This window comes from Podarcis bocagei (assembly GCF_964188305.1).
Source record: "Podarcis bocagei genome assembly, chromosome: 7".
NCBI classification, from domain to species: Eukaryota; Metazoa; Chordata; class Lepidosauria; order Squamata; family Lacertidae; genus Podarcis; species Podarcis bocagei.
Window position 1 is genome coordinate 91,635,244 of NC_138132.1, and position 24,488 is coordinate 91,659,731.

A 24,488-nucleotide genomic window follows, 5' to 3' on the forward strand; every position below is an offset into this window, starting at 1 on the left:
CCTGAGCTTGGTAGAAGGCAGGTTCTTGTGCCCTTCTCAGGTGTTCCTATGCCATCTTCTTTAGGGACAAGGGAAAAGTGGTGGCAGTGGCGGTGGTCTCCGCTGTGATCCCCAGCCTTGCCCAGGCTGCAGTTTCTTAGCAACACCCCTCTCTCTTTCCTGATGCCTCAAGGAGTTTACCACCCACCAGCTGTTTGCTTGTGGATTTCCTAGTCTCCTGAACCCATAATCCTGGGTTTATCAGGCAGAGAGGAGAGGTTGGGAGGGAGGAGCTGTGCATTTGCTTCTTAATTACTTTGGTTTCCCTGCTCTGTGGGATGGATCCCTGGGGGCTGCCTCTTATTGCTGTCCACTTGCAAAGTTCCTACACCGCTGCTCACAGGACAAAGTTCAGACTCAGCGTTGGAGATGTGACTTTATTGGGGTGTAATGGCCACTTCATTCCACCCAAGGGTGGTGAGAATCCACCCTTGTGAGCAGATGGTGCGTAAAATGCCTCTCCAACTAAAATGTTAGTTTAGTTAGCTGTTTGTAGACTGCCTGTCATATGGCATTTGAAGGCAAATCAGCAAGAATGCCACAGTCTATTAAGCAAATAAAAATATCAAAAGATTTAAAAACTTCAAAAAATGAAATTCAACAACAGGGCAAATTAACATAATGCCATTTCTGGAACTAAACATTGCAAGGACCTGGGAACATGGGTGTGAAGGCACCATAGCACCAATAGTTTTGCCGCTCGTTTGCATTCCATTGGGAAGTGATTCCACAAAGAGGGAGCCACCACAGAAAAGGCTCTATTCCCAGTCACCACCAGACACAATTCCCCACAATGGTGTACAGTTAAGGGGGCTCCTCAGCCCTTTGCAGTGACTGGATGGGGCAGTATGAGAAGAGGCAATCCGTCAGATAACTTGATCCCAAGCTGTTTAGGGCTTTGTAGCTCAGAGCCAAAGCCTTAAACCTGTCCTGGAAGCTGACAGGCAGCTGCTGAGGTTCCTTCCGGCATGGTGTGACATATGTCTGATTGGGCCCTGCAGTGCGCAGCCAAGGTGCCACATTATCCACTGGCTGCACCTTCCAGGCGAGCCCTGAGGGCAGAACACGCCAGCCTTCACACCTCCGTCTGCTCCTTCTGCCACTGCTTTCCCCCCTCATTGAGCACACAAATCTGCATCACTCCTGCATGTTCAGCATAGACGTGCAGCAGACTGGTAGCAAAGACACGGACTGCTCTGTTGTTTTGCCACCAGCTCGCTGTGTCTCTGTTCCGGCTGCACAGAAGCCAAAGGCCTGTCCTGGGTGTCTGACACAGAAGCAGCCTGGAGGCATGGATCACTTCCTGCCTTTCGCCCGCTGTGTTTCTACACTAGATGCGCAGGAGATGTGCCTGCTGTGCAGCTGGTGGGCAACAGAAGGAAGGGCTGTGCCTTCTCCCCACCACCAACCCACTGGAAACAAAGGAGGGAGCACACTCAGTGTGGAAATGCAGTGGGCAGCCAGGAGATGGCAGAGTGCCCATGCCTCTGTTGGCAGCCCGCTTGGTTTCTCTGCTGGGTGGGGAAGTGAGGGCTTTCCCCACTTCCTGCCCAGTGCCCGCCATTTAAAAAATGGCTTCCAGTTATAAGAAAGGAGATTCTGACTCAACATCAGGAAGAACTTCCTGACAGTAAGAGCTGTTTGACAGTGAAATTATCTCCCTCGGGAGGCTGTGGACTCTCCTTCCTTGAAGGTCTTTAAGCAGAGGTTGGGTGGCCGTCTGACATAGATGCTTAGCTCAGTGTTTCCCAACCACTGTTCCGCGGCACACTAGTGTGCCGCGAGATGTTGCCTGGTGTGCCGCGAGATGTTGCCTGGAGGGAGGCGGGCGAGTCGGGCGGCGAGAGGCGGGGCGGCGGCGGCGAGGAGAGGCCGCCCAGCGCGGGGCTCTCGCCGTCTGCCTGCCTGGCTGCCTGCGAGCTCGGCGGGCAGCGCCTCCGTCCGCAGCGCCCGCCTCGCGGCTCTCATTCCCTGCCCCTGCCAAAGCTCACCCAGCCAAGCCGCGCTCTCCTTCCTGCCTCGCTTTGCTGCCTCCTCCCCCCCCACCCCAAAGCTTGGAGGTTCCCCGGCAAGGGGGAGGGAAAAAAATTGAAACTTACACTTTCGTGCGTCCCTCCCGGCGTGACGCTGCGCGCTGACGTCACGGGGCTGTAATGGTGGTGTGCCTCGAAATTTTTTTCATCAAACAAGTGTGCCTTTGCCCAAAAAAGGTTGGGAAACACTGGCTTAGCTGAGATTCCTGCATTGCAGGGGGTGGACTAGATGACCCTGGGTCCCTTCCAACTCTGCGATTCGATGAGGGCTGTGGGAGGAGGGGCTGAGCAATCTCTCACTCCCATGGGTGGAATTCCTAGTCACCTCTGGTGAGTGGTTAAAAACAAGGGTGAGTTTGTTGTTGTTTAGTCGTGTCCGCCTCTTCATGACCCGCTGGACCAGAGCACGCCAAGCACTCCTGTCTTCCACTGCCTCCCGCAGTTTGGTCAGACTCATGTTTGTAGCCTCAAGAACACTGTCCCACCATCTCGTCCTCTGTCATCCCCTTCTCCTTGTGCCCTCCATCTTTCCCAACATCAGGGTCTTTTCCAGGGAGTCTTCTCTTCTCATTAGGTGGCCAAAGTATTGGAGCCTCAGCTTCAGGATCTGTTCTGAGTTACATCTTTTTAACTTGCTTGCCCATGAATTGTGTCCAGTAATTTTAAGTTGTTTTAAACTTTTTTTAAAACAACATTGCCTCTCCCCACAGCTAGCAAAAGCAGAATTATCATGTTCTGGTCTGACACCAGATCCCATGCAGTGGGGCAGGTCAGGAGTTGCAGGATCACAGACCAGGCTGAGGTGGCAAATATCCCCAGCAGAAGCCGAGAGCAAACTGAGGCCCTTGAAGCCTCTGTCTCCAGACTGTCCCTTCTGGGCCCTCAGACAGCACTCCTCTATTCCTTGGCTGCCTCCTTGGTGTGTTCCTTGTGCCACTTGGCCCACAAGGTGCTGTGGGAAGGAGCGTGTTTGGTTCCTCAGGGGAAGGCACCCATAAGGATCCTGGCTCTGGCAACAGAGGCTAGCCCACGAGGGTCAATGGGGTGCTGTCCATCCTCCTGCCTTCTTACTAGCTGAACTTCTGTATTCCCTCATAGTGTCTTAAATGTGTGTTGATGTCATTTTCTAATGCACAGATCACAATTGCCATAATTAACGTGTTCATTACTGCCTTTCCCCAAAGATTCATTTCCGCTATTAAGATCAGAGGGGCCGTGTCTCGGTGGCAGAGTGTCTGCTTTGCATGCAGAAGGTCTCGGGTACAGCCCTCAGCCCTGTCAGGTAGGGCTGAGAGAGAGACCCCATCTGAAGTCCTCGAGAGCCTATTTGTGGCGGTGGTAGGGGTCTCAGGGCAGTGAGGGGAGTGTCTGTAAAAATTACTAGCCCACTTGGACACAACATGCTAAGGATATAATCTGTCTGTAGCACATGGAGGTTTTTTTTTGGCGGGGGGGGGGGGAAATCTGTGCCTGGTCACTTGGAGGCAATTCTCTTCTCGCCTTGGGCAAACAGCTGCTTTAGGACATTTCTTGCCTGCAAGCAGAGGGTCATGTATCAGGGCAGAACCTCTGAAAGAAAGTGGTGTGTTCAAGGCGAGTTGTAAGTATACTGTTTATTTTAAATTAAGTTTAGTACATATCATGGTTTTATTTGGTGTTCCATTTTATTGTTTTACTTGCATATATTGCAAACCATAAAAGGTGGCTTAAAAATGGAACAAATAATAACAATTTTAATGGGTGAGGCAGTGAATAAGTGGCACCTGGTTTTCTGCTGCCAGGTTATTGACAGGTGTTTCTGCACAAAGTTAGCCACCATCTTTTTTGCATGTCTCTGTGTTCCTGGGCCCAATTCAAGGTGTTCGTTTCGGCCTGAAATACTTGGGACCCAGGTAGTTCTCAGGGTGCCTTTCCCTTTTGACAGACTGGCCAAGGCCATGAGATCACGGGGAGGGGACAGGAGACAGGGCCTTCTCTGTAGTGGTGCCCCGGCTGTGGAGTGCTCTCCCTCTGGAGGTGCAGATGGAGGCAACATTACTCAGCTTCTAGACCTGGTTACAAAAATGTGTTCTTTTAGGCCTTTGGAGATACCCAAGCTAGTTTGGTTTTACCTGCTGCCCAACCTCACATACTTGGGCGTCAGCTGCCATGCGTCTTTAGATACCTTGGAAATTGCCTTGTGGTTACTTTGTAATGAAGGGTGGTCTGTTAATTTTGTTAATAATAAACAAATGATGATCATAAGGATGCTGCTGTTGGGAGTGCAGAGACCCACTGGTGTTTCCAGAGTAGTTAGCAACTGAGGTGAGAGGTGAAAGGCCACACTCCGTTCTGTAGCAAAGAAGGATTTCATATTAAGCTCTGGCCAGTAGAGTTTAGCAGCATTACTGTTCCAAGGAAGAAGACAATTGCCCTGACTCTGTCTTTGCTGTGCACTGCAGTGGTACAGAAACAGCACATTTGTCATGAGAAATTATGTATTTCTCCTGGAATTAAAGATTAAAGGTGGGTCCTTCCTTGCCTCTCATCAGATTGACTAGGAAATGAACTACTTATTTGCTGGGGGGCTACTTTGAACGGGGATACAGGGACAAAAGGCCCACCCCACAGGGAACCCTCTAATCCCATGAGTCCCATGCAGGAGTGGGTTTTTTCCCCACCCCCGTTTTCCCAGGGCCAGCTCTCTACCTGAGAAGCCTTCTCCTGCTCAAAGTGGGAGAAGAAGGGGGGGGGGACTTCTGGTGCTGGCCCCTCCTTTTGCAGGGAGCGTTTCCAAGCCCCTGGAACTCATTTCTCTCCCAGCAAAATCTCCAGCCCAAAGGACCCAAGCCCAGAGGAGGATGCCTGCCACGTCTCTGCATGATCTGTTAGCCCTGCCTTGCCTCTTGCTAGTTCAACCTCCCCTGGGATCAGGGAATTCTGGCTAATTTCTACACTGGTTTGATTGGGAGACTCAGGCACTTTTGACACTGGAAGTCTTCACCTCTAACGCATCAGGGGAGCAGCAGGACAATGTGCTCTGCTTCAGCCTCCCATCTTTGCATGTTGAGCAGGAGGGTGGGGGGGATTTTTGGACATTCAGCTAATTTTCCTTAGAACCCTCCATGTAACTGGGAAGCCCAGTTTGCACAGGATTCCCATTCAGGTGGAGATTATAAACATACTCAGATGAACACATGACGATGTTTGGGTGGAGCCAGCAATGATGGGACAGGGCATGCGCCTTCCTCAGTGCATTCTGAGAGCACATGAGGCAAATGCTGACCTCCTGGCTCTGAGGCAACCTTTCCAACCTCTAAATGTTTTGGACTACAATTCCCATCAGCCCCAGTCCTGCACATCTGCCAAGCTGGTCAAGGTGGCTCTGAGGACAGGCCGTTCTTGTCCTTTACATTACTTAGTAATGGATCAAAATGTGCCTCTAAACTTTGCTTTTTTGTATTTGAAATGTGTTGCACATTCTTGTTTGGAATCAACGCATGTAGGCAAAATGGCTCTCTGCCCCCCTGCATTAATTAAGACAAGTTTGCCTATGAATAGCATCACACAGTGTTAAAATGACAACATAAATGATTTAGCCTACAAAGATGAGTAGATGGAGAAGACCAATTAAGCATATGAAATGGTAGATACCAAAGGTGAGTTCAGTCGTTATGCTTGGCCAATGTGGCACCTCCAGATGTTAGTTGACTGCAGCTAGCATGGCAAGATGGCTGGGCCAGATCTGGAGGGCACCAGCTTAGTAAAGGCTGACATGTGGTTAAAACATCATCAACCACATGTAAGAATCCTAAAAACCATTCTTTTGGGGAGGGGGAGTAACCCGGGGGCGGGGGGGGGGACAAAAAAAACCCCCAACAGCTCGGCGACTGAAGATACTTAGTGACCAGATAATGTTGTATTTCTGTTGGGGGGGGATGAGTGGGGGATGGGATGGAGTATGTTGCGGGTTCCACTTGTATCACCCTAATTTTTTGGAGGGGTGCTTTGACGATCGGAAATTTGGGGGAACTGTGCAGTAGCGGAGCAGACCAAATGCTCTGAGGAAGGCCTGAGTCCAGAACTTTTCCCACATAGCTCTGCACGGTGATGTATGTCCCTGTTGCATTCTGGAAAGAGGAGAGCTGGCTAGTCCCGCCGAGAGCACCTTCAGAGTATTCACAGCTTAGCAGTTCTAAAGGGCAGGAAAGCTCCCAGCTTTAGTGTCCCCCAGAGTCAGGCTCATCTAGGCATCTTTGCTTCACAGCACCAGGCCCTGCTGCTGATCTCCACTATCTTGTGGCTAGCACATGACCTGCCAGTTTCCAACAATGTGCTCAGGAAGAACCGCAGCGCAGGGAAAGGCAACTGGTTCCAAGGACTTCATTCACCAGGGCAGGATTAAATCAAGAAATAAGAGCTCCCTTCTGTCCATCAGGCAGCGCCCTTGAACTCTTATTCCCAGATTTCCATCATGGGCGGTGGCTTTTTGTCCTCCTGTTATTTAACTGTTTAATTATTTATTTCACAAAAATTATATACTGTGTGATTGCAAAAATCAAGAAAACCTCAAGCAGTTTGCAAATAAAATAAAGCAGTGAAAACAGGCAAAACCAACTTTTTAAACTTTTTAAACGTTGCTACCAAAAGGTAGCTGCAATTCCAAATCAATTCCAGAGATTGTGGCTCTAGGTAGGGAAGAGGGGTCTCCCCAGCATGTTCAGCTCCTTTAGCAGACTACAGTTCCCAGAATTCTTTGGGGGAAGCCATGACTGTTTAAAGTGGTAAGATCCTGCTTTAAATGTGTAGTGCAAATGGGGCTGGCATGGGAACCAAGAGCTGGCACAGATGACATTAAGCACCCAGCGATCTCTTCCAAATTCCCACTCGCCCGTGGCCTGCTCATGTGAGCAGTTCGACACTGAAGGAGAAGAATTGCATGAAATTGCAGCTCCCCTTCCAGTGTCTCAGAAACCACCTTTCCAATCAGCAGTGGCTGAGAAGAATTCCTGCCTAGCCTGGGAGGTCTCCTCCCACCCACAGCGCAGAAGGGGAGAAAAGTGGTTCTCCCCCCTCCTTAATTGCCAGGACATCTAATTGCCTTTCTGTCTCTCTAATGCTGTAATAACAGTCAGAATTGCACAGACTGATCCTCCACCGGGTTTCGTGAATGCCCCAAGAGTGAGGAACAGGAGAGCATTGTGCAAAAGACTTCTGGTTTATTTTTTCAGACTGTATTCATGTGGGAACCTTCTGCCTCTCACTGCCATCCCTGCCTCCAAAACTTCCCACAGCCCTCTCCCTGCTCATGTGCTCAAGCTAGCCTGGCAAACAAGCGCAGCCCTGTGGAGCCACTTGAGGCACAAACTCACTCTGGCCTGCTGTGGTCACCTTGGCCTCCTACCAAAATCATTCAAGCCCTTTGTTTAGAGTGTGTGGTACCCTTCCCTAAATTAAAACGAATCCCTATAGTTTCCCTTGGTCCTTGGTTTGATTTCCTCACAACATTTAGGGTGGTATCCAGTGCTAGTCCTACTCAGAGTAGACCCTCTGAAGTTAACAGACATGACTACCTTAAGTTATTTAATTTCAGTGGGTTTACTCTAAGACATAGTTGAATACAACCCCTGACCCCACATCTTGACACCAAGGGTTGTTTGTGACCAGTGTCAGTCCTACATCAGAGTAGACCCATTGAAACTAATAGACACGGCTAACTTAGATCCTCTAATTGGAGTGGGTCTGTTCTTAGTAGAAGTTTGTTGGATCTGATGCCAAGATTCCAACCTTCCCACCGTCTATGACCAGCTGTCTTTGAGCAAGAGGGACAGCTTAGGGTGAGTTGGCCACAGTCATAGGATTTCATTTTCCCAGGACTCTGCAGCAGCAACCAGGCAGATGATATGTTTCCAGAATGCATAACATTTGTGACTCTTTCTGTGGTGCTGTAATAGCTTATCTCGCTCTCTCTCCCACAGGTAAATCGCACCTGGCCATTGTCCAGAAGGTGAACAATGAAGGCGAAGGTGACCCTTTCTATGAGGTGCTGGGACTGGTGACACTGGAGGACGTCATTGAGGAAATCATCAAGTCAGAGATCCTGGACGAGTCAGATATGTACAGTTAGGTCCCTTCCAAATCTCTGCTATTGCTGGGCAGGGGGGTGTGATGGCAGATCGGCTGTATAGTAATAAATATGTGAATATGTGGATAGGACATTTTGTGGGTCTTCCTATACCATAGGGCAGGGACAGCCAGTGTGGCACCTCCACCTGCTTTGGACTATAACTCCCATCAGTCACAGCTGGCATGACCAATGATCTGAGATGATGGAAGCTGCAGCTCACATCTGAAGCTGCTTGATTGAGGGTCTCCTGAGGATCAGGTTTCATCCATGCAATATGCTGGAAGATTCAGGGCAGGTAAAAGAAAGTACCTCTTCTCACAGAGCACAGTTAAACTATGGAACTCACTTCCACAGGAGGCAGTCCTCTTTTAAAGTTATCTGAGATGGTGGCCATCGCTGCCTCCTGCAAGAGCAGATTCCATAGTTCATGATGTCTTGGCTGGCTCACAGATACTCCAGGCCTCTTCCCTAATGTCAACCATTTCTTTTTTCAGTTGCATACATTTGGCCACATTGCAGCCTGGTCCTCAAGCACAGTGCTTTACTTTTCCCATGAGTGCTGTGTCAACCACACACTTCTCAGGGAGAACTTTAGGGTTGCAACCTGCCCCAGCGTTTGAGAAGGATTTGACTACTCCCAATGGTGTCCATAGTGTTAACTATGGGTCCCATAGAATTTAATTTGAGTTGTGCTCACTTCGAAAGCAGGTATACTAAAATTGGAATGATACAGAATTTAATGTGTAGTCCTGATGACTAGAAAGATGTAAATTATATGAAAGCAGAAGACTTCCAGGAGTCTGAGTTACGTGCCCTTGTGGTAGGCATGAGGGTGCATGGAACAAGCACAGTTTGCAGTAATACACTGAATAGTGAACTTGTTCTTGGGGGGACACCCTTCTTCTCAACCTATCCCCTTCCTCTTCTGCAGCTGACAACCGATCCAGAAAACGAGTGAATAACCAGAAGAGCAAAAGGGACTTCTCTGCCTTTAAGGACAATGACACAGAGTCCAAGGTGAAGATCTCCCCGCAGCTGCTCCTAGCTGCTCACCGCTTTCTCTCTACGGGTAAGAGATCCTTTGGGAATCACTCCCCATTCTTGGTTTGAAATCCTGGTTCGCTGGAGAAGCATCAAGCACCATCTGCTGCTCTTGATATAATGCAGACATTTTGCTTTAGGAATCTCTCCCCCCTACATGTGGAGCACAGAGAGCCAGGGAAGTACTGTAGCTGCAAATGAGTCATGGGCCTTACAAGACACACCTCCTTAACATGACCTTTGACCCCTGAGAGGTGGGTTTTCAGGGCCAACCCTATCATTTGTAATCTATTTTTGTATTCGTAATCTGCTTTAACTTTTTTTCAATTTAAGCCCAAAATCAAAACCAGGGCCTGCTGTTGAAGGGTGCGTGGTGATGATGATGGTGGTATAATAATACTGTACAGGTCATATGGGCTTCAAGAAGCACAGCAGCTTCAGGCTGCCATGGGGTCCCCACCCTCTGTGGGACTGTGCTTTGGCTGAGTGTGAGAATGTGTGGCATGGGGCAGTTTGGGGAGGAACTGGCATATTTACATGCCGCTTAATACTAAAGCGGTCTCCAAGCAGCAAAAAATAACAAAAAAATATAAAGCAAACAATTAAACCATAGGCATATCCGGTCTAAAATACAGCAATACCCTATAAATGCAGTAAAATTTTGGAAAGGTGAAGACACATGGGAAGCAAAAATCACTCAGAGGGCAGACTCCTTGACAGGGGCTGCTTTGGGTTTCTCACAGGAGCCCATCTTACCTTTTTCTTGGCACACCAGTGCTGCCCGGCACATTTTTTGGAAATGTCTGACTTGCATCATTTGCAAGAAATGCATCCACACCTGCGCAGGCAGGTACCCCCACCGTTTGATGTGGAATCATGTTCCCTTTGCTGTCTTATCTTGAGGCCCATAATAAGAGCTGCCAAATCTGATTTCAAAGACTAATACGAGAGCCTTGTGAGAAGGTCATTCCCATTGTCTCATTCACAAATTACAGGGGATTTACCTTCTCAGAAAGACAAGCCCTCCATTATCCTGTCTGCTGTGGCTTTAGGCTTGAATGGGAGGTTGCTGCTGGGTCTGTCTGTTTATCCTCCCCCCTCTTCCTCGGCGTCTCTTCCTTGCATCAAAGTCAACAAAACACAGCCCCAATATGGTTGGCAAGTTTCTAGGGAGGTCAGCCAGCCAAGGATAGGCTACAACTGAAGATAGGGCAATGTAGGTTGTATCCAGTGCTGGTCCTACTCAGAGTAGACTCCCTGCAATTAATGACATGGCTAACAAATGTCCACTGCTTTTGGTCAGTCTGCTCTGAGTCCACCTTAGATACAACCATTTGCTTGTGGGGGCAGGAGCTGCAAGAGGGAGCATTCCTCCTTAGAACGTGGAAATGGCAAAGCCAGCTGAGAAGGAAAATTCATTGCCAGGGAAGCCCCCACTGAGAGAGGCAGAGTCTGAGACCGAGAGAATATATAGATTATGGCGGGGGAAATCCCAGGGCGCTGCTGGTTTTTAATAAGTTGTTATTTATTTCATAAAATTTGCATGTCACTTGATAGTAAGAAAAAAGACCCCAAAGCAATTTACAAAAATAATGGAGCTATAAAGTTATCAATAGAAACATTTAAAGGCTGCTATTTAAACAAACAAACAAAAAACAAAATCAATGGTAAGCTGAAAACAGCAGAGGTACAGTTCCCAGAGTTCCCAGTGAAGACTGATTGATGACCAAACCAATCCGTTGTAGATCTGGGAGGGATTCTCTTTGCAACTCTCCATACCTTTAACAAACTATAGCTCCCAGAATTCTTTGGAGGAAGCCGTGACTGTTCAAAGTAGTATTGTAGCACTTTGAATGTTTGGTGTGAACCTGGCCTGGCTCTGTATCATCCGCAGTGACTGGCTGTGGCTCTCTCCCAGACCTCCCTGGAGAAGGCTTTGGGGACGGGCCTTTTGCATGCAAAGCAGGTGTTCTGCCGCTGACCACTGCCCTTCCCCAACAATTCTCACCCACTGAGGGTGAAGAAATATCAGGTCGATAACAGCCTGGATTTCTGGTTTCAGTACACGTCTCTCCCGCCCCCCCCCCCCCATATCTGCTTTTTTCTGGGTTTCACTGCTCCCACTTCTTTGCAATGCCTGGACCTGCCCTGAAAGGTTGATTCCCCTGGATGTTTCCCTCTGGGGTCTGACTTGCATGTCCCCCGCCTGCTTTTTGCAGAAGTGACGCAGTTCACCCCCTCCCTCATTTCGGAAAAGATCCTGCTCCGCCTGCTCAAGCACCGCGACGTCATCAATGAGCTGAAGTACGACGAAGAAAACAAGAAGTGCCCCCAGCACTTCCTCTTCAACAGGAACAAGCCAGCCGACTTCTTCATCCTCATCCTGCAGGTAATCCAATCCCTTTGGCGTTTGGAAGCAGGGAGGGAAAGATTCTCACCAGTTTAAGGCAGTAGTGGGCGGGGCCAGGGGCAAAAGTGGGAGGAGCAACAGATGAGACTTTGCTGCAGCCAGCTCCATTCCAGCCATGCAAAAGTCAGAGTTTTCCTCACCCGACCACCCAAGGAGTGCTCAGAGGAGGGATGGAGAGGAGCATCCTGAGGGCCAGGTAGAGGGCAGCATTGGACCTCCGACATGAGGCTCACCCCCTCCGTTGTGCCTGGTATGGAACAGGACTGGCTAAACTGATGCCCTCTGAATGATGCTGGACTCCCAACTTCCCTCAGTCCAGAATGGCCGGTGGTCAGGGGTGATTGGGGGTCCCCCCACCCAGGGGACCAGGAGGATTGTGGGAAGCGATACTTGGTGTTCCCACAGTCTGTGAGGGGCAGAGGCCAGCCTGTGAGGCCTTCCAGCGCATGTGTGCTGAGGATGCTGTTCTGCCATGCCCCCTCCCCCTGCCCATGTGGTGCTCGGCTTGAAAAGTCAGATGAGCGCCACACTCCATAGTCGCCTTTAACTGGACTTAACCATCCATGGGGGGTGCTCTGGTACAACCCACAGGCTCCCCTCAACTCCCCTCTGCCACCTTTTCGCTCCTTCAAAGATGTATTGCCCCAAGCCGGGTTTCTGATAGGTGTTTCTCAATTCCCTTTGTTCCTGCTGCCACCACAGATACTTTGTTCTGAACTTTTCTCACCTCTTGCATAGCCAGTCAAGAGGCATGTGGTGCAATTTAGTAGCACATGAACATTTGGCCTCAGTTTGGAATTATCTCTTTGTTCCTTTGTCTCACACAAAGCGAAGGCTGATAACAATTCTGACCCTCCTCTGTTAATCCACCCCTGCTGCCCTCAAATCCACCTCTTGCCCCAACTCAGCTTCCAAATTGTCTCCCACCAGCATTTAAACTCCTTTTCAAGCTCTTATCCAATCACCAGTCATTTCCACCTGCACACATTGCCTCCTGCTTCCAACCTAACACATACCTTAATTTAAATATTATACTTAACCTACACATTTACCTTACAATACTGCACATGCACACAAATACAGATGTTCCCTAAAGAAATGCCGAAACTTCTCCCACACCTGTTTGTTGCAGGTAGAGGCTGACATTCATAGGCTGACTGTGCTCCCCCCCCCCGCTCCCCCCTTGGAAGCTTGTGTGCCATTTTTCACCTTCTCATTGAAAGATCCCTTTACCGTGCTGCAACTGCTGCTGACTCTGGCTGCTACATGGAAGTTCCTGAGAATCTCACATGGCTCTTTGTCTTTCTCACAGGGCAAAGTGGAAGTGGAGGCCGGCAAGGAGAATATGAAATTTGAGACCGGTCCTTTCTCCTATTACGGAGTGATGGCATTGAGCCCGTTGGTCACCACAAGTAAGGACCTGCATGCGGAGGGGGCCAAAGGGAGACAGCCACAAAAGGGGCATGGGGCCGGGCACCCTTCCCAGTGGAGCCCGCTCCCTCTGTCTGTCAGTGGCAGTGGGCGGGAATGGTCAGCTGGCAAGCCATGAGGCAAGCCGGGCCCAGGAAGTATTGTTTTTACCAAGCCCCCTGGGTGGGTGTCCACCAGGGCATGCAAACCCTGATGGACTTCAGCTCCCTTCAGCCCCAGCCAGTATAGCCAGTGGTTAAGGATGATGAGAGTTGTAGTCTGGCAACTTTGGGAGGGCCCCACACACTTGCCACCTCTGCCTTAGGCCTCGCTCAAGGCATGGTAGCAAAAAGTTATGCCCATCATTCACTTATAAGGGAAGGCAGATTCCATGGGAGAGAAGGAGGGCTCAACTCTCCTCTTTAGGCTTTGGATGTGACACACTATCCATGCCAAAGCGCATGTGCTCCATAAATGGGTGGGCCTGATTGTTCGCAGGGGGTGTCTTTCTTGTGCCTACCCTCCATCAAAAGGGGTTGTGCTGCATAATACACATCATGCACCCCCTGTTTGCAGAAGGGGCTGGGCTTCCAGAATACTGTTCAGCCGGGCAGCCATGCCCATCCCAAGATGCTTTGCTTTTCCCTCGTAGCTGCACCTCCCAATCCTGGAGGAGACTGGCAATAGCTGTTTCAGAGAGGGGTCTTTCCCAGCCCTACTCAGAGATTTTGGGGATTAAACCTGGGATGCATGCAAAGCTCAAGTTCTACCAAGCTATGGTCCTTCCATGCTTAGGGCCCCCTTGCAGTATCAGAGGTTTCTGGCGCACAGCTTTTGACTCCTGTGTAGCCAGGCATGAATTCAGGAGCTGACCCTCACTAGGACATTGCAAGAGGTCCTGGCACTCATCTGGAGAGCGGGCTGAAATAACCCTTGAGCTGTGGCAACCAGAAACCACAAAACAGCCCCCCATGAGCATATGAAGTTGCTTTCTCCCAGCTTAGGCTTGTTTCTCCATGTAGCCCAGAAGCAGAAGAAGCTCTCTAAGGTGTCATGCAGGACTTCCCCAGCCCAAGACCTGTAATCCCTTTAAGCAAGAAGTTAGGGCAGCAAGAGGCCGGCCCCCTCCTGATGTTGTGGGCTGCAGTTCTTATTGTCACTAATCATTGGCCTTGCTGGCTGGTGCTGCTGGGAGTTAGAGTTCAAATCTTAAGGGCACCACATTGGCTTCCCCTATGTAAAGGGATTGAACCTGGGATCTTCTGCACACCGTCTTCATGCCCTAAATCAGAAGCCTCTCGCTCCTTGAGGGCCACTTTGTCCTCTGCGGGCATCCCTTTGTCTTGAGAGACAGTGCAGTGCACCTCAGGGCATGAAGTCAGACCCCTGTGTTAGCAGCACTGAAATGACCTGGCCTGCTCAGACAACAAGACCCCTTTCTTGGCCTCTCTGATGTGGTCCAAAGGAAAGCAGAGCAAGACCTTTGGCACCAGCTTAGCTGCAGGAATTGCTGGAAGGAGGCGTACAAGGTGCCATCCAACCAGCTTAGGGACTTCACTCTGGATTTGTGTAGGGTTCACTCCTTAGCCTTTTCTTCTCCCAGTGATGTTCTTCAAGGCAGCGGAGGTTCAGGATCAGAGTTTTCCTTCTCCTAGATGGGTTCCCTTCCCAGGTTGACAAGCCCCATCTGCTCCAACTCTGTCCTCTAGCGGGATGGAAGAACAACAAGAAGTATATTCCAGAAATTGCCCTGCTCAGCTGCAAGCTCTTGAGCTCCATACTCCATATGCTGCCATCTTGCATGAATGAATGGGTGCTTAGTGCTAAATAAGCCATTGATGGAGCAGAGGGGGCCGTCTTAGGAATGGCAGTCCCCCCCCCTTTCAAATCACCACTCAGCTGAATTGGATCTTCCCTTTACTTCCACACAGCAGTCGTGTTACACCCCCTACCGTGGAAGGTAAACAGCCACATAGAAAGCTGTCTTAAGCTGAGTCAGAGCATAGGTCTGTCTTCCTCAGTATTGCCTACACTGACTGGCAGCAGCTTTCTAGGATTTCAGAGAGCGAGTGTCTCCCAGCCCTACCTGGCGATGCCAGGGCAAGGCAGATGCTCTGCCACTGAGCCTCGTCCCCTCCCCAGGACGGGAAAGGCAGAATGTGTGCAGTGCGGAAGGAGATAAGGTGGTGGTCAGACCAAGGAAATTCCACCGCAGAGAGGTCAGGCTCAGAACAGTTCTCAGTGGAGACAAGATCAAAGGACAACAAACAGGGGCAGATATATACAATCTTGTGTGCTGTATTAAGATTTGTTTGTTTGTTTGTTTGTTTTGGGAGGAGTGACTTGCAGGAAAGTTCCCATCAGCCTAAGTGTGCAAGCGTGGGAACAAACTCTCCAGTAATTTAACACCGGACTCTCCCCCCACCCCACCCCCGAGGTGGCACCATCTCATTCTACATCTGTGGCTCTGCTTCTGTGTGCTCACTTCTTGGGTTTCCTCAGCTGGGTCAGAGGGGGCAGAAGGGGGGCATTGGCAAAGAGGAGGAAGGTTAGCCAGCCAGGAAGACTGGAGGTGAAGGTTGAGGGAAGAGTCCACTTCAGGGGCCAGACATAATTGCTCCAGGGGCTGGCTGGGGCTCACAGGCCACCGACTGCCCATCCCTGCCCTGATGCTTGAAGAAAGCGGACTCTGCCGCTTCTTGGGTTGCTGCTGTATTTGATGTTAGACTTCTGCCCCCTCGTGGCCGACCTGCTGCACGTGGTCCTGTGCCACAGAATGCCAGGTGGCTCCTGTCCATCTATAGCAGGGCTGGGGGACCTATCTCAGCACGAGGGCCACTTTCCCTTCTGGGGAATCTTCCGGGGGCCACATGCCAGGGTGGCAGGTCCAAAGCCTGAAGTCACTTTTATCGAGCAAGCTCGTTTCCACACCTCCACATTCCCCTCTTGCTTGTTAGGAAGGAGGATGGAGTTCAAGGAGACCTAGCCATGCCAGGACACTTGGGGGGGGGGGGGTGGCATGAAGCAGGACCTGTGAGGGGTAAGGCCTGTGGGGAGCCCCAGAGTGCCAGACAGAGAGGCCGGGAAGGCAGTGGTCAGCCACTGAGCCTGAGATTCCCCACCCGTGAGCCAGTGTTTCACATTACTGTTTTTTTCATCCAAACAACTACTTGTGGTTCAACACATTGCAAAACTTCCCTTGTACTCTTCCCTTGATATAAATCTTTATCTGATTTTATTCATAAAATATTCTGAAAGTTTTTTCATGATACAATAAGATAAAAGAAAGTAAATAAAAAGCAGAACAGAGAAAGAAAGATCACAGAAAATGCAGAGTCCTCTCTGAAAGGTGGATCATGGCCCTTTCCTCACACAGAAAGGGGGGGCCTCCCAGCTCCCACCAGGGAGCTTCCCTTTCTTCTCCCCGTCTCTCACCCTGGGAGCTCTTCCCTTCCCTGCCTCTCAATCAGGCCTCTGTCTGAGAAGCTGCCTGAGGCCAGGCCAGGTGAGGTGGGCACTGCTGGCCATGGGCTTGGGATGTTGCTGTGAGTGGCAGTGCAGGGGGCACTGATCCTGTCCCTGGCCGCCAGGACGTTCCCCTGCACAAGGTCGACTGGAAGCAACCAGAGCTTCATAACAGCACAACAACAGTCCATTCCCAGGGGGAGGCTTCCAGGGGAGGATGCCCTGTGGCAAGCACAAGCAGGCGTGGACTTCATTTGGGCTTTCCGCCAAGGGCACCAGAATGGGCTAGCAACAGACCCGCAAAGGGGCTGTGTGGTCTTTCTCCATAATCAAAGGTTTCTTTGACTTCTCCTTTTGCATCTCTCTCTCCTTCCTGTCCTTCTCTGTGTCCATGTTGGGTTCTAGCTTTGCCTGTCGCGCCCCAGCACCAGCCTCTTATGCCCCGAGCATCTTTGTTTCCCAGGGTGTCAGGTAAACAACACTTGTGCATGGTGTGAAAGGTGCACATTAACCCCTTGCCTGGCAGGTTGCATTGACTCAGCCCTGCTTTTCTGGGGGGCACCAGATTGACAAAAGATGGTATTTGGGGTACATAAATTAAAAATGCAAATGCACTGGGCTGCAGATTATTTTCTTTACAAAAATTGTGTTGCGCTGCAAAGCCCAGTCCAAATTTTAGCCCAAACAGCCCCAGATGTGTTTACTGGGGCTGATGGGGATGCTGTCCAAAACTTCTGGAGGGGACTGGGGAGGCAAAAGCTGCCTTAATCCAGATCCCCTGCTCCTCTTTGCTTTTTCTTTCTTTCTTGGTTGTTCCTTTTTTAAAGTGTAGTTTTAAAAGCTGGCGTTAAAAGCAACAAACCAGTTGATCCAATTTGAACAAAAAACAAATTGTTCATGCAGCCAGAGAGTGCATGGATAGCCCTTTCCATTGGCTTACACCCCTCTTGGGTGGCATCACTTTTTGCGCGGTTGGCAAGACAGTTCGGAGGGGGGAGGAAGGGCACGGCTTGGTCCCTGGCTCATTCTTCTCTGTGTCTAGTTTCAGAGGTGCGTTCTCCATCTCATTTGAGCAATCTGAATCGGTCGGCCTCCCTCTGCTACCACGAGCGCTCCGACTCCATCTCCTCCAACTTCAGCGGCAGCAACAACCAGCTCAACGCCAGCGGCAGCTCCCAGTACATCTCCGACTTCAGCGTCCGCGCCCTTACGGACCTGCAGTATATTAAGGTGGGTCTTGGGCCTGAGTCTCAAGAGGCACTCAGCTGTAGGGGGGGGGGTGAGTAAATGAACATGTGTTGCCCTGCCCACTTTGGATCCTGGCCCACCACTGACAAGCAGCCTAGAAAGGAATGTGGCCCTTGAGCTGAGAAAGGGCCAGACTTCTGCTTCAGACTACAGGTAGTGGCTTGCAGGATAGCACACAGCTGCCCTCCATATCAAAAAGCAAATAATCTCTTCACAGAGGAAGCTAGTTTGTCAGGGAGAAAGATTTCAGCCTAACTTTTCCTGTGTGAAGGAAGTTATCTTGTGTGGATGAGCATCCCATCAGGTCTGAGGTAGATGTTCCCTTGGGGATCTTTAGCCAGGGCTGTTGGTGTTCTGTGCAAGTGCAGACTTCAGTCCCAAGTGCAGAAATTCCGCAACCTGAGTGTTTCAGCAATTTTCATAAAGTACATTTCTAGTCCTTATGGTTGTTCATGTGCTGGCAATGCCTTGGGAAAATTCAAAAGTCAAGAGGCAGAGATCCAAGGACCTTTTCTGTCAGTCAAAAGGCAGGGTGTCACCTGGATTTCCTCATGATTACCAGAAACAGAATTTGTTAAGCAAAATAGGTAAGTGTTTATACACGTGTGTATTTAAGAAGATGCACTTTTAATAATAATAAATTTACATAACCTATATGCATTATGGAATTTTGCTTTTATCGTGCAAAATTTTGCTTTGGGGGGGGGGGGAATTGTGCACACTGAGCAATGTGTTGAGGGCTCAGCTTCTATCTCCTTCTCCACCTGGCAGATCACACGCCTCCAGTATCAAAATGGTCTCATGGCCTCCCGCCTCGAGAGCTGCCCCCAGTCTCCTGAGGGCGGCACCCCCAAATTGGACACCTCCTTGTCAGAAAAGGCGGAAACCTCAGTGACGGATGAAACAACCAGCCTTTTGAACGAGAGGAACTGCCAACACCACAAAGCAAACCACAGCCCCCCAGACAACGTCGTCTGACCCCGGCCTTTGGGCGACCCAGTCTGGTTGGTTTTGCCTCAGTCCTTCCCTTCCAGAGACGAGAACTGGGGGGCGGTGGGGGGGGGAAACACGCCAGTGCCCACAAGAGGATTCTGATTGTGTACCTACAAACCTCAGGTAGTGGCTGCAGCCAGGGAGGGAGAATATCCAGATAATTTTCTCTCGCTAAGCTCTCCCCACATCCACACGTGCACACACTCTTCCTTTGCAGGACGGTTTGATCCATCAATGGCCGGCAGCCTGACCGTGGAAACAGCTGCCCAGCTGCTGATGAAAAGGATGCGGGTTCTGGATACCAAAGGGAACTTGGTCACGGAGGGCCAAAGCCCAAACTGTGTGCTGCGATCTGGATGCTCCTGTTTTCATTTCAGGTGGGGGTTGGGGAGGGGCTGGCTGCCCTGAAGATTTCCAAAGGGAGTTTGCTCCCTGCTTGCTTTTCTACACCAGCTTTTTATTTAAACAAACAGAAAGAGACGAAGTGGCACCACGGCCAGGCGCATTCAGAAGAGAGGAATCCTATTCTGGAGCACACCTGGCTCTTCTCCAGCTGAGACCACCTTGTGGAGAGTGGCACTCCCTGCCTCCAGTCCAGAGGCTGGCAGGTAGAGAGACCACACAGAACTGGCCAGAAGGAGAGCAGGGCAGCTGCTGGGGTCCTACGAAGGCAACAGCAGCCCCTGCTGAGAGGACAAGAACCCTTTTTCTGTCTCAGGAAGTTCTGTATCTTGCGTGTTGTCTGGGCGTCTGTTCTGTTATTCTGTTATATTTTTGTTTTTTTATCCAGCCCATTGGGCACTGGACAGGAGACGAGTGTCTGACAAACATCTAGGAACTAAGCAGGGTTTAAAGGTTGGTGGAACCTGCACTCTGCCCCTGCCTGCCTCCTGGGGCTGTGGGGAGAGTGTTTCTGCTTGGAGGGAGGGGAACTGTTGCTTCCTCATTCGGGCTCTGATCCCACTGAAGAAAGTGTGCCCCAAGGATAATTAGATGAATTGTGCCGCTTCACGAATGCTTTCCTAGTGTGCTGTACGAAAAGCTCCCTGGAAATCAAAAAATGAGTGTAGCAGGGAGAAGGCAGGGCTAGAATTTGTTGTACTCTTCTCTACTTGCAGGGAGTTTATGTTCTCTTAGTTGTTGCTCTTGTTTGTTTTTATATGGGGGGTTGGGGAACATTCAGAAATGGTAACCTCCAGATACAGACTCAAATGGTACAGTCCCTTCTGCTTCTCCCGTGTAGATCAGGCCAAGAATGAGCAGCTCTGCTAGGCTTCTAGTTTCAAGGTCTCATGCGGAAATCTGACAGAGCCAGTGACAGTTCCCAGTTCCTGTATGTGGTGCCTTTTGGGACTTAACAGAGTTGGAAGTGACAATAGCAGTTGCAGCACAGGAGCAGCCCTGAAGGGTTTCCAGATGCAGGAGTTTTCAGCCATAACTGAAATAATAAATTGTGTTTTGCTTTGTTCCTGTAAAGCCTGATTTCTATCTAAATTGATTGTGGCACATGTGAAAACAGCAAATTCATGCAGTCACTTACTATGGGGGATATGACACCACTTCGAGATGTCCCTTCCATTCTTCTGTAGTTACTTTGGATAGATTACTTTCCACTGGGTGGAATCAGGACACAGCCACTTGAGGATTAATTTTCAGTGGTCAAGAGTCTTTTCATTATGCCTCACTACAGAATTAATCCAGCCCAGCCGTTGCTGCTGGGTCAGTTTGCCCCGAGGGGATTTGGGTGGTGTGCAGACGTCTCTCATTATAGTTGTCTACTCTCCACCTTACTAAATGGAGCTCAGGACCATCTTCAAACACTTTTGTTAAAACTGCTCTGGAGATTTGAAGGGTGACATGTTCAAGACCTCTGCTCCGAATATCCTCCTCTGATCTTTGCCCTCCAGCCCTCAGTCCCCCAAAGATCTCCTGCCCCCCTTGCCTTTTGTCCTTGCTGCCCCTTCATGCCCCCTTGTCTGGCACTGTCCCCAGGGCCACCTGCCTAATGCCACCTCTCTTACTTCCTTCAAAACCTGCCTTCTCCTTGAAGGACACTAACAGCAGGCCACACAGCCATGATCCATTCATCCCCAGCATCACACATGCTGATGGGAGTTGTAGTCCTGTGCATCTTCTAGAGGGCACCTGGTTGGGGAAAGGCTGCCCGGTAACAAAGCTTATGCACCGGCGATTGAAGTGCTGCACACATTTTACCTGTGTGCACCCCATCTCCCATTTTCCTTCCCTTCGTCTGCTTAGTGTCAAATGAAAAAATGTAAGCCCCTCAGGGCAGGGACCTGCCCTTTTGTAAAGCACCAATGCACATCAATGGCATTACATAAATACTACAGTTACTGCTAATAGTAACATTACAGGTTACCCACCATGACTGGTCATTTCCAAGGTTCAGCTGAATCTCTCCAGTAACCTGTGAGGAGTCCTGGGTTTGTGGCTTTTTTGTTTTTGGCAAACTTGTCCAAGGGCAGAAATAATCTGTGTTTGCATGTGCCTGCTGAGGACTCTGCCCTCATGCTCTTAAAAGGTCTGTCTTCACATTCTGATTGACCCTCCAGATTCACTTCCTTTGATCTCCACTGAAACCTGTCAGAAACTCTTTGGGCTGTCCAGTGGCAGGAGGACCAAAAGGGGAGGGGGCTGGTCAGGCATATTTAGCTCTGCAAGAAATGCAGGCATTTTGATGCTGCTGTCCTGATCCCCCTTTTACTTTCTCTTCACCCGGGCAGGTTGTTTTGTTGCAGAGCTGAGGAGCCTGTGACCCTCAGGATGTTGCTGGACTACAACTCCCATCATCCCTGACTATTGCAGGAGCTGGCTGGGGCTGTTGGGAAGTGAAATCTCACAGTATTTGGAGGGCCACAGAGTTCCCCATTCCTCTTACTAAAAGGATGAGGCATCTAATCCAGGAGAAGACACCAAATCCAGGGTAGGAGATAAGGAACCAAGGCAGGATGGAAGACACTGCAGCTGTATCACATCGCCCAAAGGCGTAAGAAGGTGCCCTTCTCCAGGCATAGGCCAGGGATCACTTGGCCCTTTCCAGCCCCTGTCTGCTGGGATTGGGGAAGAGTTGCAGTCAGGTGGAGCTTAGATGATTCAGTCATTCACGCTGTAGAGAGTCAGTGTTGCCTGTTCCCCAGAGAGTGTTCCCCTTGCGTCTCTCAGCCCAGTCTCATGGCTTATTCAGTGACCCTGGCGGAGTCACAGGTGCCTGCTTTTGTCAGAGTGTCTTTCACTTGAGGACTTGTGTTTCATGAGTCACAGTGTAAAGTACAGTTATATATCTGCACAAAAAGCATGTAAAAATTGATGTGGGCAGAATGTGAACGTCTCTAAGTAGGAGTGTTTGGATGAAAGGCAATATTCATTCGCTGCAATTTCCCATAAACCAAAATGGAGTTGGTCCTGAGCCTGTTCACTTGGAAGCAAGTCCCACTGTGTTCAGGTGGGTTTACTCCCAAGTAAGTGGGTACAGGAGTGCAAAAAGTGATCTGAAATTTGGTCACCAGGTTTGGCTTGGGGAGGGAGGGACCATCGCACAGACTGTATGATTGTACCCAGATGTGTTGATGTTCTATTAAATGGTGTAGCAGGATTGTACTTTTATAGCACAGCATTGCACTTCAAACATTGCAGTTTCTCATAGGAAGCATGTTGGTGGGTAAAGACGCCCCAAGAGGTTTTTGTACCTGAAGTAGAAAATACAAATGGTGCCCCCTCCACTAAAAATATAGTTTTAAAAAACTGTCCGCAGTTGTTTTGCCTAGCAGAAGGCGTGTAGATCACAAGGCTGATGAGAGTTGCGTCCAAAACTTCTGGAGGGCACTAAGCTGGCAAAGGCTGGCATATAGGAACTTTGCCAAATTCCAAGTGGCTGGGAGACTTTCTTGGCCCTCAAACCTCTTTTACAGGGCCAAAATTGGTTTGGGAAGGTGATGGGCTTGCAAGGACACCCAGGTTTAGAGCCAAGCAGTGTTACCATTTCCATAGCAAGTTCATGGCTCTGGGCAAAGTCATGGACTCATAGCCCCAGTGGGACATCCATCAAGCATAAAATGAAGGGTTGCCAACATTTTGAATGCCATCTGTTGATATGCCTTCAACAGCAGCTCAATCTGAGGACAGCAGTGGGGAGTCATGTTTAGCTCCAGTCAAGCTGCTATGTAGGCACAACTGTAAGCCTGGCTGCTTCCCCTCCCAACCCTCAGTTGGCAACCCTGAGAGCACTGCAGATCTCCAAGTGGCTTCTGGCTCAGTCAGGCCGTGGGGTGGGGGTGGGGTAAAACCCACAAGGGGGCTATGTCTTGGTTTAGCTTTCTGGCCTCCTGTGGGATGACAACCTGTCTAGTATTCTAAGGGCAGCGTTGAAGGTTCAGCAGAAGGAAAGTTAGAGTGTTGGAGTGGTGAAGTCAAAAAGTTCCAACAAGCAGAACACTAGCACATCAGGCGGAAAAGCAGGGAGAGGGCTGGGTTACATCTTTCTTCCCTGCCGAGCTAGTTCTCTGATTGCAGGGATTTGTTTATTTTTAATAAGAAAAACTGTGACCACCCATCTCATGATTATTCTCCCGCTTGGCCAGGCCAGTGTTTCTTCCTTCTCTTCCTGCATTTTCCTAAGCACAATTGACTTTGAAATGTTGGGTTAGGTTAGCAATACTTGATTCTGGAACTGGGGCGAGGGGAGTAGTTCCTTCATTTGCTTTGTGACTGGTTTTTTAAAACTGCAGGATCCCTTTTCCTGCCTCCAGGGCTATTTCCAACGGATGTCTGTGCTTCTAAGCAGCTTTAATTAGACTGTATATGTGTCTCATTTGAATGTAGCTTTTTGTCTGAGTTTTAAATTTTTGTTTTGTGTGTGGGGATTGTTGCGGTTTTTATTTCCCTTTTTAAAAAATATTGTTATTATTATTATTATTCCTAAGGAAAGCACAATGGTTTTTCAACATTTGCCCCTTTGTGGGTGACATGATGTAATTTATTGTCTTTTTTCTGATTTTAAAATACAAACACTAAACCTAAGATCCTAGCTCCCATGAGGGAGACAAGCTTTTAAAAAGATTATTATTATTATTATGTAATAAATATTACCAAATCAAAGTGTGGTGGGAAATGTTGGTGACTTTTCTTTCAAAGCCTCTAAGTGGGTTTGCTCTCAGAGTCATAGGATAACAAGGTTGTGATCCTGCAGAAACATACCTGAAAGGGGGTTGCATAGAAGTCAGTGGGACTTAATTCGGACTGGGCAATATCTGGTTTCCAACATCATGATAGATCACCAGCTAAACACTGTGATATACTGAAATATCGTGATGTCTGATTTAAGGATGGAGGGATGGAGAGGCACGGACTGGCTCCATGGGTCTTCTCACATAGCATACACACAAATCATGACTTGTGATATAGCCAGGTCAAAAATTATGAAACCAATATCACAATTGGGACTTCAAACCGGCTTTGGACGATATATCACCCAGTCCTAGACTTAATTTCCAAGGCCACAATCCAATGGGGTTGGCAGCTTTTACACTTATCACTGCTCCTGTGCCTAAAATAACAAAAAACAAAGCAGTAACAATGAAAAGAAACAAAATGGTGTGTGTTTTTATACTATTTTGGCCAGCCACCCCAGACAGGGTCCAGTCCCTGTACAGGGCCACTAAAAAAAATTTAAACTGCTCCCCAATTTTGTTTTTAGTTCCATATAAATGACAACAGTGAGAGAGCT

The 24,488-nt window shown here is 49.4% G+C and overlaps 1 protein-coding gene across 3 annotated transcripts in view; it reads left to right on the forward strand.

Moving 5' to 3' along the window:
• The window catches only part of CNNM4 (cyclin and CBS domain divalent metal cation transport mediator 4), a gene marked incomplete at its 5' end in the record, with an annotated part of 50,983 nt that extends 27,123 nt beyond the window's left edge, over window positions 1–23,860 (forward strand). The window contains 7 exons of one of the 3 annotated variants that reach the window (XR_014009895.1): window positions 8,030–8,173; window positions 9,110–9,247; window positions 11,439–11,608; window positions 12,942–13,041; window positions 17,547–17,734; window positions 18,524–21,626; window positions 21,844–23,860. Coding sequence is in view for 2 of the 3 variants with exons in the window: in XM_081200944.1 (XP_081057070.1) it covers window positions 8,030–8,173; window positions 9,110–9,247; window positions 11,439–11,608; window positions 12,942–13,041; window positions 16,910–16,975; window positions 17,547–17,734; window positions 18,524–18,730 (1,013 nt within the window). Of the gene's footprint in view, window positions 1–8,029; window positions 8,174–9,109; window positions 9,248–11,438; window positions 11,609–12,941; window positions 13,042–16,909; window positions 16,976–17,546; window positions 17,735–18,523 lie in introns of all 3 variants that reach the window. The other 2 variants (XM_081200944.1, XM_081200943.1) reach the window with 2 other exon arrangements.
• Between the last annotated feature and the right edge of the window lie 628 nt (window positions 23,861–24,488).